We start from the raw sequence: 19,419 nt of genomic DNA on the forward strand, positions 1-19,419 counted from the left end.
AGTGATAAATTATCAATATTCAGCATTGTAGGTCCCAGAAAGGGTTGAAGAGGCAGGTAGTTGGTTTAGAAGCAAACACCAGTTTAGACAAAGTTTCAGGAGAGATGGTCTACAAACTATGCATTACAATGTTTCTTGGTGTTGAGTTATAAAGACAAAATAATATTTCTCATTCCAGCGCATAATCCCCTTTAAAAGGGTGACATTTGGATTGTCAAATGAGGCATTAATGTGCTGACAGGAAGATAATAAAAAATCCCTCAACATTCAGATGAGTGTGCCAGCAACGCTCCAGATAACCTGCAGAGGCAGACAGTGAATCCGTAAAAATTCAGTGTGGTGACCTTTATGCACAAACACAACCACTCCACCGCCCAGAAACTATCCTGCTGTGGTGCATCATGTTGTGTATAATGGTTTCTTTGACACTACATTTTGTTTTCTTCATACCAGGTGTTGTCTTTTGCAATTTGCTAAAACAAAGAAAACCAGTCAGACCACAGACTTTGCATGCTCAAGCTGAGTAGATTTGGATGTGGCCAGCAGATGTCACTACAATACAAATCAACTGTAATGCATTCATGTTATTTCAGTGTAAAGTGAGTGAAGAACACACATGAGCAGCAGTTCATACTGATGGATATTGTTATTTTTCTGTAGGACATGTCTGTATGTAATGCTGAGTACAGAGATTGTGGTCTGGTATGCCCTGCCATGCTTTCACCTCTTAAATAAACAACAAAAACCAAGCTGACCATAATAATTCAATAGTTTTTAACCCTTTAAGAGTCAATTAATGATGTTCCAAGAACAATTTTATCTCCATTCAGTTGGAAACAGTCTTGATGGAGCACAGCAGATGACTCTTGTGATTAGTTGCCCTTACCTGTATTGTACTTTTTAAGCTACTATTGTTTTTACAAAAGCATGTGCAGTAAGTATGGAGGACGGAACCTGCCAAAAATAAAATAAAGGAATACATAAATAAAAGACTCACTAAGTAAATGAGTCATTAAATGTAGCAAAAATAATATTTAAAATAAATGTAGCCATTAATTAATTGATAAAATGTGACATAAATTGATATTTCTGTTTTAATTTGTTTCTTTATTTATAGTTGTGTTGATTCCATTATTTATTTACTCTTCTGTTTAATTTTCCATTGTATTTATTTATCATTAATTTTTAAATGTATTTATTTATTTCTGCATTTATTTTTTATTTATTTACATTTTTAAATGTTTCTTTATACATTTCTTTATGCATTTCATGTTATTATAGACATTTATTTTTTATTTTATTTATAAATAAAAAATGAATGCAAAAATAAATAATAAATAAATTTAAAATGAATAAAAATAGATACATAAATAAATAAAAGGGAAAATTAAACAGAAGAGTAAATAAATAAGGGAAGAATTACATAGATAAATACATAAAGAAGCAAATTAAAACAGAAATATCAATTTATGTTACATTTTATCAATTAATTAATGGCTACATTTATTTTTAATATTATTACTGCTACATTTAATGGCATATTTATTTATTTATTTATTGAGTCATTTATTTATTTATTTTTATTTTGGCAGGTTCCGTCCTCCATACAGTATGTTTTACACAGATGCACACTGGAGATGCAAGAGTGAAGATTTGGTTGATCTGCTAGAACTGTTTGAGAGATGAGTATCTCTATGAGTATGAGTATGCATTTCATTTTCTATGAGTATGTATTTTGTAGTAAATACTTGGTTGGTCAGGCTGGTTTGACACTATGGTAACTCAGTGGTCTCATATCATATTATCATATTCGCACTCTCAGTTCAGTTAAACGTCCGATTTATGCTTCACAATTTACATATACACAGGGAACATCTAGTTGTGTGTTTACAATCTGTTTTGATAGTGATCATTCCGAGACAGGGTGGAGTGAATTACATAACAGCCCTCAGCTACATGCAGTGTTTGTCCATTTAATTCTGTAACCAGCATTAGAACATTTTCCTACTCTTTCTGCTCCAATATAACACTGTACATTCATTGTGATCAGAGGACAAAGAGAGAGCAATTACATGAGAACAGATTGATAACAAATCTGTGGCACAATTTAAGATTGAAATGTTAAAAGCTACTTGCACTGTCAGCTCAATCTGCCAGTACCAGTCCTACTTTCAGTCTCCCCGTACAATCAGAGGTTTACACCTCAAAGGAAGCAATGCGAGAACTTCTAAACTGACGCAGCACAATTAGATTATTATTGAGCTGATTTACAAGGCCAGGAAGCAAAACAGAGCTGCCCCAAACTCCAAAAGCCCTTATTTTTCCACATAGGAAACAAAAAACATCCTCCCTTGCATTAAAAAAGTAAGTTATCTGAAACTGTCTCTTAGGTGTACAAATTCTCCTTTAGTCCCAGTTCAAGTGCAGTTCATGTGAGTCCAGGAAGTCAGAGGAGAAGACGCCCACCGGCGCTGACATGTCCAAAGGGTTGACCCCCTCTGCTGGCACAGACAGGGTAAGGTCCAGCCAATCCATATTGTCCATGTTGGTGCTGTGCAAGTTCAAAGCAGAGGGCGATGTGTTTTCATTAAAGTCCACCTCCATGGTAACCACAGGTGAGTGCAGCTCCTCCATTAGCTTCAGTGCTTGTGGCTCGGTGCCCAGCGAGACATCCAGGAGGGTTTCCAGCTGGGCGTCAGAGGTTAAGGCTGCCAAGCTGGCCGAGGGGTCGAGCTGTGCCGCGGGCGGCTGGGCCACGTGGACCACGGGTGGAGGGCGGGATAAAACCGTGTTGATGGGAAGGGTGGTTACGCTGGCTGTCACAGGGTGAGGCTTGTCCTGGCTGGGAGGATCCTGTCTGATGAAGGGTGAGATCTCTGAAAAACAAGTTCAGTGTGAGAATCCAATAAATCAGTACTTCATGTCTTATTTTACCAGTGCCCCCTCCCAAAAGAAAAGTTGCAGTATTTCTCACCACCACTCTCGATTAACACATCAAACAAGTCATCCATCTGCTGGCTCGCTGCAGTGGGACCCTGCAGGGAAATAAAAAGATCAGTAAATGTTTAAGTGGCAAAATTAACAATTTAAAAAGACATGCTGCACTAAACAGTGTAATTATTTGTCACCTGAACAGCGGTTAGCATGCTGCGTGTCTGTTTTACTGCATCCTCGTAGCGGGGCGGGTCTTTACACTTTGACACATGGTTTGTGAATTTTGGCAAGATCATCGTTGGCTGGCTGGTACCGGGAGACTGTTAAACAGGAAAAGACAACAATCCCTTACACCAAATGAAACAAAAACAGGATACATCTGATATAAACCATCATTCAAATGCAGTTGGCACTGCATGAATAAGTAAATAAACCAGCGCTTTAGAGAAAAATAAAAAAATAAAGAGAAAGTAGGAGACAAAAGGATCATCCTCTACCTTATTTGTAGGATCTTTAGGACCAGCTTGGCTAGAGGAGACTCCCACAGGACATCCACTCGCTGGGAATGTGTTGAGTAAGCTTTGTGCTGTACTACCAATCCTCCAAGTCTGCAGAGAAATTTAGACAGGTCAGCATGGAGGCATACTTTAATGAATGCATTAATGTCATCACAAAGAAGTAGTGCATCACAACACCCATTATCTTTGTGGGACCTAAATGAAGACTGCCCTCCACTCCCTGCTTTTTAATCGATGTTACTACTACTGACAGCGGTTTTTACAGCACTATGCAGAGTAGCTCATGAGTGCTCTCCTCAGTTAGCATCGAGTTGTGGTTTCTGTTGCTAATTCTGGCTGCTTGTTTGGCTCAGAGCAGAGGGACGACAGAGGGCAGTAAGGGCACGACTGTCAGCCTTCACTCAGCGCGTTGCTCCAGTAACCCAACTTTCCACAAGCCTTCTTTTGATGTGAATAGGGAAGGATTTCACCACCCAGCTGGGGCCTGTTATTACTGTGGAAACAAGCAAGATGCATCACCCATGACAGAGAGTCAACAAAAAAAAAAAAACCCTGTGATGTGTGGTTAGATAAACACTGCACCAGATGTATGATGTGCAACCTAACCTGAATTTACTGCATAGAAAACACAATTTATGATTCCAGGTGCACACACACACACACACACACACACACACACGGATGATCACGTGCAACTCAACATTTTAAAGAGAACTAACAGAAAGTCACAGCTAGTGCTGACTAATAAAGAAACGGACCGAGGCAGCCTGTGCAATCATTAGTGTGTTTTCTTACCTTTGCCAGTGGCTGAGTCTGAGTGCTGCATTGCTGTTGTAATGCTGCTGAGGCCTCTATTTTCTGTGGCACCTGTCCAGAGGTCTGGATGAGGCCTGGGGCTGTGCCGCTAACAGTAGTGTGTAATTTAATGCTGCTGGCAGGCAGCTGGAGAGCGACTGCCGAGGCAGGACGGGATGCAGGCGGGAGGATCTGAGCTCCGGCCTGGACTGGCTGCGAGCTTTCAGGCTGCGTAATAGTCTGGTGGCTGATGATTAACTGATTTTGAGGAGCCACCTCCTCTTGTTTGACCAACACTGGCAGACCAGGAGAACCACAAGACGCTGAGCAGTTTGTCCTGTTTTCCTCTTTGACCTGGATGGGAGCGAGAGGGCTGAGCTGAGGTGGAGAATCTCCGTGCTGACTCCTCTTCTCCACCTCCAGCTGCATCTTCAACTCCTCCACCAGCCTCTGCTCCTGCTCCAGCTTCCTCATCAGCTCCTTAATCTGACGCTCCTTCTCGTGGAGACGTTTGTCCTTCTCAGAGTCCCTCTCATAGGATCGAGTCTCTGTGGGACACTCCTCCTGTGGAGCAGTGTGAGTTGGAGACAGAGCATCTGAAAGCTTGGCCGGGCTGTCTGCCACACTACTGTCCTCTATGCCCAGACTGGACACCTTGGAGGCTATAGGGGACACAGGTGGGGTCAGCTTTTTGTTTTCAGACTGTGCAGCTGCTGTGATGGCTGGTGTCTCAACGGCAGTTTGGATGTTAGAGTTCTCCTGATACAACTTGAGCCTCTCTATCAGATCTGTCTTAGTCCCAGAAACAGGCAAAGATCTGAGTTTTAGTTCCATTTTCAGCTCAGCGACCTGTAAAGATAACAGATTATTATGAAATGACTCTCAAAATGTAGCTTGTTCTCCTCTGCAGCATGCATGAGGTGCATATAGTCAGACTGTGTGCAGGGCAGGCAGCAACGTGTCACCTTCATCTCATCCAGATTAGCTGGTAAATGATCCGGCTTGCGGTTCGTCTGAGTGTGCCGGGGCTGCGCAGGGGTAGACGAAGCGTTTCCACTCAGAACAACACTGGAACAGCTGGTTTGTACCTCACTTGTTGGTCTGTTGTAATAAGACGTACAGACAGGAAGAAAAAAGGGAGTAAAGATTAGAAATGGAATCTAAACGGTTATCCATTTTTCACAATCAACAGCTTCTGTGTAGGATGCTGTAGGCAGGAAATGTAAAGTATTTGAGACAAACAGCAGCTGTGGCTTAACAGTTATTACTTTCTGTAAAATCAGGTGTAAACTTTTGATTTAGTTTGTTGAAAACCAATATTCAAATAACATTTGTACTTTAGAGTTGTTACGGTAGATTAAAGGCACAGTGTGTAGGATTTGGCGGCATCTAGTGGTGTGGCTGCAGATTGCAACCAACTGAGTACCTGTCTGCTCACTCCTCCCTTTCCAAGACTGTGGTAACGTGATCCGCAGAGTGCAAAACCGTGGTAACGCTGTTCGCCATCCTTACCATAATAACACTACTTTAGGAGCAACGGACGTCAGTACCACGGTTTTGCACTCACATTACTTTTGGCTCACGTTACCGCAGTTTCACAAGCGTGTTGGAGAACTACGGTGGTCTCCAGGTAACGTAAAAACAAGGAAAGTCTCTCTTTAGAGCCAGTGTTTGGTTTGTTCATTCTGGGCTACTGTAGAAACATGGCGGAGTAACAACCGCAGACTCTGTGAAGAGGATCCGCTCTCTATGTAGATATGAAGGGCTCATTCTAAGCTAACGAAAACACAACAATTCTTAGTTTCAGGTGATTATATACCAATGAAAACATAGTTATGAATATTATATTCCATTACTGCCATTAGATCCCCCGAAATGTTACACGCTGGAACCTTAAGTTATCAGCCTATACAGATAAAGGTAAACTTTGTGGTCTCTGACAGTGTAGAAGGAGTGTGCGTGTTGCTAAATGGAGCCATACTTGAGTGTGGCCGGCAGGACGGCCTGGTAGCTGTACTGCAGTTGTTGCTGGTTTAAGATCTGAAGCTGCAGGAACTGTTGCTGCTGCTGCAGGAGACGGCCATAGGCTGAGTCCATCAGCATCTCATTGAGCTCCTGCTTCTGGTCCGGGGGGATGTACTGATGGTACTTTAACTTTTTCACTCGCGGTTTGGGCTCTTTGCTCTTTTTGCTGCGGCTTTTATCGCTGGATAGCTTGGGCAGGCTTTGCTGCAGAACAGAACACAGAAAAGGGGCATGTAAAAGCTGAGAGGACCATCTGGAGGATATTTGATCCCTATGACTGATCTCAGTCCAGTTTATCAGAGAACACAGTTAGCATTGCCAGTACCAACACTACAAGACTTGGAAGTGATGGTGGATTTTTATAGCTTGAGGCATTAAGGTAGAACATTGTTCTGACACTGCAGGATGAGGAAGCGGGTAGTGGAAATGTGACCTTTATTGTTTTACCACCTGCAGTTACAGGATACACATGAAAACGGCCTGGCATAAGAGCAGCAGGTTCTAGCTATGAAACCAGAAACTCAAGCTGGGTTAAGCGAGCACACACCCTCCAATTTGTAAAACTCATTCTCCTATTGTATTCCAAGGAAGGGAGAGTTCATCTTATGCTCAGAGAGGATAACTGGATTATGATAAATGCACAAGTTATTGCTTCTCTCCCGTCCTTTGATTGCTGGCTTATAATTTACACAGCCTGGATGAGGAAGGCCAGCCTGTCATTTGACCCTAATGGAAGACAAACTGTAGCTGGCACAGATTTCAGGCCGAGGATTTGTGAAACGACTTTAAACCCTGTTGTTCTTTGAACTGCGTTTAACTTGGCTGAATGCTGACCCTAAAATTGATATGACTATCAGTATGACAAAACACAGACTCTGTGTCTTCTGTAATTGCATCACATTTCCAAAAGAAACAAAAAACAAAACAAAAACACTGTCTATAAATCAGAGAGACAGAGAGCGCAGTACTGGAGGTCAATTTTATATCAGCTGGTTGTAAATATTCAAAGTGAATAAATTGCTTAAATTAACTCTTCCTTTTAAAAAAAAAAAAAAATCACTACTTCTTACAGTATGTTCAAGAAGACTTTGAAATGACTTTTGGTCAAAGTTTGAGCTGTGAAAAAAGCTCACCTTCACAAGAAGAGGCCCCGGTGTGATACTGGGGACAACAGTGGTGATTGGCTGAGGTGTAGATGCTTGTGGGTTGCTTTGTTGCTCACTGGTGGAGACAAGGTTGACTATATCTGATGTGGACTGCGAGTTAGGAGGTGGGGAGTGCTGGGAAAAGCAGAGACAGAGAGAAACCACATGATCCGTTCTGTAAGAACAGTGAAGCCACTACGCCTGTTAATCATCATCCCACGAAAGAAAAGAAAAGCATCTCAACTGGAATTATAAAACCAAAACCACTCTAAAGAATGAATTTCTACAAATGATAAATACATTACACACAGTTAGTACACTGTGTGCATACAGTAAATAAAAGTTAAATTAAGTCTCAAATTTTTCTCATAAGTGAAAAATTCTACCAGCGTCCAACCATCCTTTAAACACAAGTTTCTTGACATTATTTAAAGAATTATATACTTTTAAGCCTCTGCTAGACAAGATAACTTGTCAAGAAGGTCAGTTTGTCTGCTGACATTGACAGTTCATGTTTTATAAATTGTAATGGTTCCAGGTATTGGTGTACCTGTATGGGAGAGTTTACATTAGAGGAAGCAGAAGTAGCCTCAGTCCCTCCAGACTCCCTTGGAGAGGCGGAGGTGGAGCTGGGAGATTTTTGGCTGGCAGGCTGTTTTGGTGATAAAGCATCACTGCTGTCCTCATCAAAGCTGTAAATGTCTGGTGGCTTAGAGCACTTCGCCTCACCATCTGTTGGGACAGCATCAACACATAAGTACAGCTTATTATTTACTGCAAACACTATATACATACTATATACCGTCTATGATTACAAAAAGAAAACTTGAGTTATCAGTGACTACAGAGTAAAGAAGCCGTCACTTGATGGCCACACATGACCACAGTAGTTTACAGCCAATGTCCAACACATTCTGATACCAACTCGTCACATACGGACGCTTCGTCAGGACCCTCTGGCGTCACTTTCTAACGCACTGGGTAGCCCAGCGCGTCAAACTATGACGCTCCACTACGGTCACCGTAAACACGTGGTTAACATTGTGAACTCAAACAAAAACACTTGCTTAGGTTTAGGCAATAAAACCACTTAGGTTTGGGAAAAACATCATCGGTTTGTGAAGTGAAAATGAAACTTAACGTTGTGAACACAAAGACAAACAACACGTTGTTGGTTTCATATGGGACACAAACAGCGGCCTCCCGGATGAAGTCCTGTGTTTGTTGGAATGGGAGAGATGGAGACAGACAGAAGAACATGTCAGCCTGTTGCGATGCGCCACGAAGCTTCGAATACCTTCGAATATTTCTCACCGAAGCTTCAAAGCTCAGAGAATGGTATTCGGGACAGCCCTGGTTTACATGGTAGTTACTTGAAAGCCTGGTGTGTCTCATACAGATGCTAAAGGGTGCCTTGTGCGTTGGTATCACACGCAGAGGGCCGTGACAAAAGCGTCTGTATTTGACACCCTGGGAATGAGCGCAGGCTGGAATGTCATTGGTTTTGCAGGTATTTGATCATAAACCAAAGTATTGGACACATTTATATTTTGACCTGATGGTGGCGCTAGATGAAAAGTCAAAAAACTCAAATTTCATGGCAATCCATCCAAGAGTTGTTGAGATATTTCACTATAATAACCCAAAAATGTCAACTTCATGGTGGTGCAAGAGGAAAAGTCAAGGTATCACCAAAGTCAGTATGCGTCATCCACCGGGCTCCATGAATGTGTATACAAATGTAATCATAATCCATCAAACAGTTGTTGAGATATTTCAGATAACACAGGTGTAATAACATCAATAATGGCTAAAACATGTGCCTGATGTGCTGCACTGCTGGCTTGAGTTAACTCTCTGGCTGTCACTGGAAGTGGTGAACTGTTGGTGGTGAACATAGGATATAATAGCATCGATGAGTATCTACCGTCAATGTCGTCTTCGACACCAGAGTCAACAGGCAGGATGTTCTTCTCCACCAGCTCCATGGGTCCAGGCCGCTGGGAGATCTTCTCATTGAGATCATCAGCCAGTCTGGCCCTCTTCAGCTTCATCTGTGTGGCCTGCAGGGAGGGTTCAGCCTGCGTCTCTGATAAACACACAGAGGATCATCAGCTGTGATACGACCAGCAGCAGTCTTCACTGCTTCATCAGGGTGACTCACTGCAGGCTCAGCCAGACCTCAAAGACATTCATCTGGTTCCAACTTTGTAAAACAAATTTAAACAGGCAATAAGAGCGATTGGATGTATAAGCACCTTATACATCTCTGTTATCTCAACGCCATTACTCAGTAGGAACACACAGGAAGAAGATTACCTTGTAGGATGTGCATACGGACCAGCTCAGAGCGCTCAGGTCTGCTGCAGAGTTTGTGCTTCAAGAAGCTCCCAGTCTGTTAAAAAAACAATTAATAATAATCTAATCTATATTTAGCATTTAGATCAATAAAATCACAAGCTGCAGAGTGATGATTCTAGACTCACCCTGGCTCTCTCCAGGCTGCGAATCTGCTCATGAAAGGCAGCAGGCGTTTTCAGAGCTGTGAAAAGGTGAATCAACAAAATCCATAATTTTTTCTCAGTCAATAAACTGTATTTCCACACAGAAGAAAACTGTTCCTTCCATTTTTAAATAATAGATTATTGATTTAACATCTCCTTCTTACTATTTCCAAAAGCCATTTCCTTTTGGTTGTTTTTGGAGTTATGACAAAGTACCTTTAATTAAATAAACAAACCACTTATTGATAAGAATGATCTCCGAAACAACACAAAGGATGACGTAACAACATTAGTGGAATAATTTGAGCTACACAATAGTTTCACTGTATACACTCCTATACTTAGGACTAATGGAAGCAGTTTAAAGTTTATCAAAGTTGCTTCCTACTTGGACACAATAAAAAACAGACTGGATCAAGAGAAAATGAAAAGAAAAATGTTTAATTTTTCTGTAGGCTCCTTTCCATAATGTTGTCAGACACTTAGAATCAAAATGTGAGTCTGTTTTGTGGCAAAAACAAACACTGTTAGTGACATAACGTTACATTAACGCTGCTCAATTGCCCTCGCAGCTCATTTTGCGGCTGTTGGTTACAGCGTGCTCCCTAAATACTGGACCAGTTTAGAAATTGTTCTCCCCATTAGTCACTCAGACACAAAAACATTGGAAAATAGAGCCCAGGTTGAAAAATACCAAAGTTACCCTTTAATCATGGTGTCCTTAAAATCATAGACATCCAGTAGCAAATATTTACACAACATAAAAGTTTGACTAATAATGCACTTAGTGAACTGAGGGACGGTATAAATTGGCCTGTCTTCTCTGCATCATTTATTTTAGAATATACACAAATCAATATAAACTGCATGAGCAAATAATGAGTTTCATTTCAGCATTTCTATCGTGCTGTAAGCAGTTCACCTGGATATGACAACAACCACTTTCCTCTCTGATTTGAGTACACTGTAATCCATCTTTCATATCATTATTTTTTAGTGTGATATGAATAAGCTTCTGGGAGTCAAACAGGAAGAACCAGCTTTACTGACTCAAGCAGAGATATTGTGACAGAGTTAATCTTTGATCTGGCAGAATAAACTCGTCCTGCTTTAAGCGAGGTCTGGCTCACCGAGTAGTCACCTCTGCTATGATGAGCGCTGTTTGGTTTAAGGACACACTGGCCGGGGGGGGCGCTCTGAGGAGTGTGTCAGAGGACCAAAGCAAAACATTCCTGCTCGTCACCTAAACCTCACTGCATACCTACCATAAGCCTGTAAGTGTGGGAGCACCAGAGTGCTTTAGTGGAGAATGGCCGGGGAGGTTTGTGTGGAGGCCACGCTTGGCCAGGCCACTGACCTCCACCGAAGGCTCAGTCGCTGACTCATGTGGCTGTGTGGAGCCAGAGAGGAGCTGAAAGCCTGACTGCAGGAGGTCAACAGGACAAACAGCTTTGTCTTTCACTCTTTCTACCTTTCCAGCAATCAGCATGATTCTGTCACATATTCAGCTCATCTTTTATTAGGTGTAGCACGGGGACTGAGTCTGCTCCACTTTTGTCACTTCAAAGGATGGACGGTATAAAGTAGGAGCTTGTTCTTTCTGTTATGGCACTGGTGTGCTGCCTCATCTTTGAGCCATTTTTATCTTTGACTATGTTTACATGAGAACTATTACGCTTCTATTAGCAACAGTCTGAGTAAGACAATACACTGCACACTGTCTAGAATAAAGAAAAACACAATGTTATTAAGCCATTTACACAATACTACAACAAAAAACCAGGGCTCAACAAAATTAATCATTTATAAATTATCAACAAAACTACAACTTCTTTAGGTTTAGGCAACAAAAAAACACTGTTGTGTTCTGAACCTACTAGTGGGTGTAGTAGGCCCCTATTGACCCACATAAATGGGGCTTTTAGCAACTGATAACACCTGTTTAATAGCCTGACAAAAGTCTAATCGGCTAATCGATTGGGCGAGCATTTCAATTATCCTGTAAACAGGAGTTTAGTTTGGCGGCGTTAGAGGATGTGGGCAAAACTCCTGATTAATTTACTTAAATAAAGATTAAACATGACAATTAACTTTGCTCTTTATTGTTATTTTGATAACTGCTAAAAAATAAATAAATTTGTATAGGGGCAAGTATAAATCAACTCCGGGCAAGTAGAAAAACATTAACGTTGAACCCTGAAAACTTCCCCTAATAGCCCTAAAGCCCTTTGAGGTGCAAAAGATTGCAAATGTAATGTTTTAAACCTTTGACTGACCAGTGTGAGCTCCAACATCATACAAGTAAAGCAGGAGTACTGTACATGTTGCTGTGAATACACTTAAAGGGGACATATCATGAAAAACTCACTTTCTCAGTGCTTGTGCACATACATCTGGGTATCTGGAGTGCAAACACTGGCTTGAAAACTACCTTTGCAAAGGAACACCATATTTTTCTCTTAAGCCAATCAGAGCAGACTGGGCTTTTTCAGGAGGCGGTCTTAAAGAGACAGGCGCTAAAATGGAGTGTTTCAGACAGAGGGTGAATACAGGTATATTCAGATAGACAGTATAAGAAAAATAATTTTTAAGATTGACGCATGTAAACATGTTCTAGTAGAAACCCCAAATACAGGTATGAACCTGGAAATAAGCATGATATGTCCTCTTTAGAGTGCATAATCCCGATGTAAACAACATGTTGTTTACATGTGTCTTGCCTTTGTCACATTGTTTTACTGATATTGCAAATATGCGCTATAAAAGCCATGAAGAAGTTTGGTTGATGAAAATGGTGGTGGTGGTGATAAATGTTAGGAAAAGTTGAATTTCATCCCTATTTCTATCTTGTAAGAGCAACAGAATAACGTAAAAACTTTAAATTTAAGAATAATGTAAGTAATAAGAAGAGTAAAGGTAGTTAAGAGAGAGAACAGGACATGTTGGTTACTTTCTCCTTGAGTGTATAATTTCCGTTTTGTTAGTGTGTGATCTGAATACTCACGCGGCATGATGCCTTGCTCCACAAGCTGCTCCCGAGTCCTCCTCTGCTGCAGACAGAGCTGGAGGACTGTGAGAGTGCAGAGACACAGAGGTCAGAGTTCAACTTTTGCCATTCAGAGCCAAGTCCGCTGAGTCAACTAACGACCCTCTCCGGCTTTAACCGTGAAACCGGCCAGACTTCAAATAAAACAAACTACTTATTATTTCCCAATCAATACGCTACCCCAAAGGCCCAACGGTAAACCCCGTCCACCACCACAGACATCCTATTCACTTCCTGTATGGCTTTAACTAGGGTTGTTAAGAGTACCGCAAGTTTTATAACGGTTACTCTCGAACAGTGCGACGTGATTGGCCAAGAGAAATATCTCTGTGCGGGATGCAAATACACAGAGGAGTCAAACAAAGTAACGACAGTACAGAAACAGATGAAAGAGGGATTAATGTTAAAGCTGCTGTCACAATAATGAGCAACACTGGAGATGCTCACTACACCAGCAAAAGCCAAGTGCGTCATGTGTATTTAATAAATAGTTTTAAAAATGTAATCTTGCTTTGGGTGGATAAGCTGCGATCAGTTATGTTCTTGTGACACATCAAAGACCCGACTATCTTCCAGCAGATGCAGGCCCCACATACACTTGTATGGTCCGCAGTGTTATTTTCCCATCAATATAAACTGTAGTAAGATCCCAGTTTAAACATTTATAAACAAGTGAGCGTGGACATGTTATTTCAGTAGAATAACAACACTCTGCAGAAAAAACACAGTCTAAAGAGGAAGGTAATTGGTGACGAATGCGGCGGCGGCGTGAGGTATACATGAGACCCCTATCGTCACCGCTGTAGTGGAGCGACGGCGGCTTTGCTAGAGCTACTCAGTGGCTCAGGGGAAACAGCTACTCCAACTCACACACTCACACACACACACACAGACCTGCTCAACTCTCCTGGGAAAGGCGCTGCGACTGAACAAGCCTCCGTGACTCACTCTAGCAAAAATAAACTGGGCAGCTGTGAGAACAAGGCCTGGGAACCATGAAATTTAGGGGTAGTTAAGGGGGTGGGGTCTCCAGTCGTATGCAGAGCCGAGGGGACGTTCACGGGGGCTTCCACTGGTGGGCAAGGGAACACAGACTGACAAGTGCTGAGGCAAAGGGTGGGAGGCCGAGTCGACTCTCACAGCAGCCCATCAACTCTGGGGCAGAGAACACAGTGTGCCGGCCCCGCCTGCTGTGTTTCCTATTACAAACCCAGGCCAGGGGGGTTATGGTCAGCCTGAGACAGATCATACCGGGAGATTGTAAAAAATTGCCATTGGTTTGTCTCAATATTTATATCCCACTGTGACTTGGAAAAAGATGCCACAGGCAAGACAGTTTATGAGTGCATATTGCTGCATATCAATAACACCCAAAGCTGCCTTCCAGCGCCACAAGAGAAGTTTAATTTGAGCGTCAGTATGGGGGTACACCTCATGCCCGGGGTCCTCCTCACTTTGTGTCATCTTGTGTTCAACCTGAACCCTGGCTAACCTCTCCACGATACAAACCGGCTCCGCTCTCCTGCTCACCAGCAGAGCGTAAACAGACGTGGAGAAACAGAGCGAGAGAGAGAGAGAGCGAGAAAGAGAGAGAGAGAGAGAGGGCTCTGCTGAAATCCCTGTCTACTGATGTAATCTCTAATCTCAGACCCATGTTGTTCTCAGCAAATCATCCCTGGAGGTCTCCCATCTGAACTTTTATTTTATTCGACTTTTCTCTCTCTCTCTCTCTCTTTTTTTCTTTTCTTTTAGAAACGGTACAAATAATAAAAACTGTTTGTCGTGGCTTCAGATACTCTTAGCCCAGACCAAGCTGAATTTAGTTTAGAAACAGACTGACAGGGGGTTATGTTGACTTTACTGTTATAAATATCAAAGACTCTAAACAGAATCCCATTTTAGCAAAGCTTGAGGCATCTATAGCCAGAGATAGACTAAACCATGAATATACAGATTACGTTGGTTTATCAAAAAAGACATTTGTGTGTGCAGTAGGACTGTCCTCGAAATTCTTAGTCGACTAACACTAATATGATTTTGTCGACTAATCGATTAGTTGATTTAATCGACAGATATGTAAAACTGAGTTTCTCCACAAAGAATCACACAAAAGCACCACATTAAATCTTATGAGCACATCTCTGGTAAACACAGATGTCTAATAAGTTTCTTGGAGATAAGTCATTCAGCATGAAAAGCTTAAAAAAATGACTACTTGACAAAAGAAGTCTTAGTCAACTTTGACTAAGACCAAAACGGCCGATTAGTCAACTAATAGTCTAAGAGGGGGCAGCCCTAGTGTGCAGCAGCCGATTCAGATGCATTTTCCTATGATGCTTTCACATGGGGCAAAGTCTACGTAAATTCAACTGAATTGATAGACTCTGTCTCGTATTGTACGTAGGGCTGTCAATCGATTCAAATATTTAATCACCATTAATCACATGATTGTCCATGATTAATCTTGACTAATCACAAATTAATCACATCAAAATGTACCTTAAAGGGAGATTAATCAAGTATTTAAAACTTATCAAATGGGAGTGGGCAATGCAATGCAAAAATGTATCATTGGAAATTAATTAACAACATAAAACAATGACAAATATTGTCCAGAAACCCTCACAGGTACTGCATTTAGCATAACAAATATACTCAAATCATAACATGGCAAACTCAAGCCCAACAGGCAACAACAGCTGTCAGTGTGTCAGTGTGCTGACTTGACTATGACTTGCCCCAAACTGCATGTGATCATCATAAAGTGAGCATGTCTGTAAAGGGGAGACTCATGGGTACCCATAGAATAAATTTTCATTCACATATCTTGAGGTCAGAGGTCAAGGGAACCCTTTGAAAATGGCCATGCCAGTTTTTCCTTGCCAAAATGTAGCGTAACTTTGGAGCGTTATTTAGCCTCTTTTGTGACAAGCTAGTATGAGATGGTTGGTACTTTAGGTTTTCTAGTTTCATAGTATCTTCACTCTAGCTTTAAAAGCTGAGCCCACTGCAACCTAAAGATCGCAAGTCGCGTGAATGCATTAAAGAAATTAGTGGTGTTAAAACGAATTTGCGTTAACGCGTTATCGCATTAACTTTGACAGCCCCAATTGTAAAAAATTGGATACAATTAAGTATTGTATATTTGGATTGTGATTATTTGAAAGATCTTATAAACATATCAGCTGACATGTTCCTAAATTAAACTATACCAGTTCTCATTTTATCCTAAATCAGTTCAACAGAAATGTATCAGCAAGGCTTAAACAGTGTGAGTGAGGTGATTGTTATATAATGACTGAGAAGGTCAAATGCAGCTGTTGAACACTGGATTTTAACTATATGGATTTAACTTGAAAATGATTGTCTGCATAAAACACTGATATGGGTAGTCAGTCAGTGGCTCTCTGAATTTAATATCATTTGCAACCACATCCCGATGGTGGTGTGTTATTTTCCCAACGGAAAAGGGCCTAAAATGAAGCCAGACTCAAAGTGATGAGAAAACACATTAGTTTCCTTCCCCATGAGTCTGTGTTGGCAAACTGGTCTGGGTTTGGCTAAAATTAGATATATTTAGTCAGGCCATGAATAATAATTTATTGACAAGGAATTTATGTTAAGCCTGCAAATCTTGCATGATGGCCCTGACAGAAAGGAATCTACATTTTTCTTGCATGCTATACGTATCTAGTATTATACACTTTTGCCATGAGTTAGTCGTTATGTGTCTTCTTACTCTATTTCGTAATGCACCCTAAACCACTGGTTCTCAACCAGGGGTCCAAGGACCCCCAGGGGAGTTCCAGGGGGTTCCAAGAAAATGGGGACTTTTCACTATTTAATTCACTATAGAAGTGAGCCCAATGTGAGAAAGAGTCATAAGAGTGACTACTCTGATCATAGGTTTTCACTTCCTTTCATCTCTTCAAATGTAGATGATAACTGCAGCACAAGTTTCCTGAAGCAAAATCTTATCAACGAAAAAGGTTGAGAACCGCAAGCTCTAGACAACTCACGAAACTGCGTAGTGTGCATCAACTTCACAGATGATATAATAAGATAAACATAGTCTAGTATAGAACTTAAACACTAGTAGCATTGGTGTATGTATTTTGTATTTTATTTTTTAAACAGAAAAGAGTCCAAACTACTCCAGGCCTGGTCTAATCACATGAATTCGCTGCAGATGAATGCAAACAAGGGAAAATTCAAAATGTGCAAATACTGATCAGCAGCATATGTGGTTATTGCACTTCATCTGAATGAAGCTCATTGTGTGTACTTACATTACATGTGTGAAGTCATGCTTATATTATATGACAGAAAACCATAATAGTGTTTCGACAGAGTGCCAATATAAACATACGCAGGCGGTATAAACGGAGTATTCTCTCCCTCACAGACTGTGTTTTCAGGAGCAACTTTGATTTATGATCTATCAGAAAACACAATAGTCCTCTCCTGTCAGAACAATGCTTGATATGAGTCATTGTGATGAGCTTCACTGTTGCCCTGTCACTTCCTGTTAGGGCTGCGTCTACGTCACTACGACCCCCCCTTTCCTGCCAGCATCAGTGAACATTAGTAAAAAACTTTATGGAAACAAAGACATACAACTAAAACAACATGCAGGTTAGACAAGAAAACGAAGAAGCACCTGATTTGAATTTACCCCTGCAGATGGACGGGGTCTCCACATCAAGGCAGGCCATAGAGGACAGTGGTTTGCTTGGCGGCCAGGTCTGGAGTCCCATGGAGTGATGAGGCCAGTGGAGAACGAGGGAGTCAGGGAGAGAATAGACCCAGCTCTGAGCGAACGACAGCTGGCTCTCAGAGCTGCAAACGGTCCCTCCTCTCTGGCTCCGTGCTGGCCTCAGCGGAGAAAGTGTGTGTGTGTGAGAGAGAAAGAGTGTGTGTGTGTGTGAGTGCTCAGTCAATGTCAGGAGGAGGGAACACAGCGCTGCTCATGTTAACCCTCACTGGGTCATTTTGCTCTACTCACAGAGGGCTCATCATACTACAGAACAAAACCCCGGGGAACATTTGAAATTCTTTTTTGCATAATCAGCAGGGAACCAAATAAACCAATAAATAGTTGATCAAAACAAGCTGTTTTCTCCATGAGAAACAGCAACAGTGTTTTTCCCCAGAATTTTTTTTTAAGCACTAAATAACAATGACATGAACAAACACACTGGGTCCTCGGGGACATGGAAGCTTATCTTTCTGCATTTTTTTATGATTAGTAATGAGCTTTTTTTGTTATTTTTTACATGCATAATGATTGTTTTCCTTGTTGTTTTGCGACGTCATTGATTTATAGCAGCCAATGTCAATTCATCTTAAAGCTGCAGTCGGTAACTTATTTTTTATAAAACTGTCATTATATCCTGACAGTAGAGCATGAGACAGATAATCTGTGAAAAAATCATGTTCCTCTGTGTCCTCCTAATGGCATTTTATATTTTATATTCCAATATTCCAGCGCCTGAAGGAAAACAACCAATCAGAGCTGAGCAGTCTCTACAGCAGCGGTCAATCACTGCTCGCGAAAACTTGCGAACTCCTATCAAACATCTTGTAGTGTACTGTTTAGCTGTAAAATGCTAAACTTTGTGACCCGGCCCCCAAGTTGAAAACAGTCGACCCAAAACCAAGCACCGCTAAATAGTACACTACAAGATGTTTCTGAAAACATTGGAGCAGGGCTCTCACCTAACTTTTTTCACGTGCAGTCATTTTCATTGCCTTTCATTCTAACAGGTATTTTTCTTTCAACTCTTGTACCACATTCGTCCCAGATTTAACTTTTATCCTTCCCGATCCTATTTTTTTCGGCCCCGGGACGACAGTACGTCCTTAAGCTCAAGCCCTGCCTTTGAGGTGAGACATAGACATTGCAGTAACAGAATCTTGATTCATATTTGATCAGCGCTGCCTAGTTTGACAGTTTGATCAGAGTTCACAAGTTTTCGGGAGCAGTGATTGTCAGCTGCTGTAGAGAATCCTCGGCTCTGATTGCTTGTTTTTGTCCGGGCAAGTTGAAATCTTACAAATGCCATTAGAGGCACTAGGAGGACACAGAAGAACATTATTTTTCTTTCACAGATTATCTGTTTCATGCACTACTGTCAGGATAAAGTGACAGTTTCATAAAAATAACTTTTTTTTATCATATTTGCTCAAAGTTACCTACTGCAGCTTTAACAGTTCCCAGCAACTCCAACTTGTATGTGACTATTTATTAAAAAAATGTGACGAAAAAACATCAAACTAGACAGAAGAGGTGTGTAAAAAATTCAAAAAGTGGCCAAAGAGGAGCAAATGCAGCAGCTCATACAAAAACATGCTAAGTCGTGGCTTACAATGGTGGTTAGACGGCATCCATGACTACAAAACGCACCAACAGGAAATGAGATAAAAGGGGAATTACACTAATTGTGGTGCGT

The 19,419-nt window shown here is 41.4% G+C and overlaps 1 protein-coding gene across 5 annotated transcripts in view; it reads right to left on the reverse strand.

Moving 5' to 3' along the window:
• Positions 1–1,822: 1,822 nt before the first annotated feature.
• Positions 1,823–19,419, reverse strand: part of mrtfbb (myocardin related transcription factor Bb) — an 87,595-nt gene continuing 69,998 nt past the window's right edge. Inside the window, exons 3-16 of one of the 5 annotated variants that reach the window (XM_037793504.1) lie at positions 17,643–17,837; positions 12,926–12,991; positions 9,904–9,959; positions 9,737–9,812; positions 9,345–9,506; positions 7,968–8,149; positions 7,406–7,552; positions 6,229–6,476; positions 5,213–5,348; positions 4,248–5,096; positions 3,432–3,542; positions 3,129–3,254; positions 2,975–3,035; positions 1,823–2,876 (exon numbers count right to left, since the gene is read on the reverse strand). In XM_037793504.1, coding sequence (XP_037649432.1) covers positions 2,407–2,876; positions 2,975–3,035; positions 3,129–3,254; positions 3,432–3,542; positions 4,248–5,096; positions 5,213–5,348; positions 6,229–6,476; positions 7,406–7,552; positions 7,968–8,149; positions 9,345–9,506; positions 9,737–9,812; positions 9,904–9,959; positions 12,926–12,991; positions 17,643–17,724 — 2,772 coding nt within the window. In that variant the 5' untranslated portion in view covers positions 17,725–17,837 and the 3' untranslated portion in view covers positions 1,823–2,406. Of the gene's footprint in view, positions 2,877–2,974; positions 3,036–3,128; positions 3,255–3,431; positions 3,543–4,247; positions 5,097–5,212; positions 5,349–6,228; positions 6,477–7,405; positions 7,553–7,967; positions 8,150–9,344; positions 9,507–9,736; positions 9,813–9,903; positions 9,960–12,925; positions 12,992–17,627; positions 17,838–19,419 lie in introns of all 5 variants that reach the window. The other 4 variants (XM_037793503.1, XM_037793506.1, XM_037793505.1 and 1 more) reach the window with 4 other exon arrangements.

This window comes from Sebastes umbrosus, chromosome 14 (assembly GCF_015220745.1).
Source record: "Sebastes umbrosus isolate fSebUmb1 chromosome 14, fSebUmb1.pri, whole genome shotgun sequence".
In the NCBI taxonomy this organism is placed as follows: domain Eukaryota; kingdom Metazoa; phylum Chordata; class Actinopteri; order Perciformes; family Sebastidae; genus Sebastes; species Sebastes umbrosus.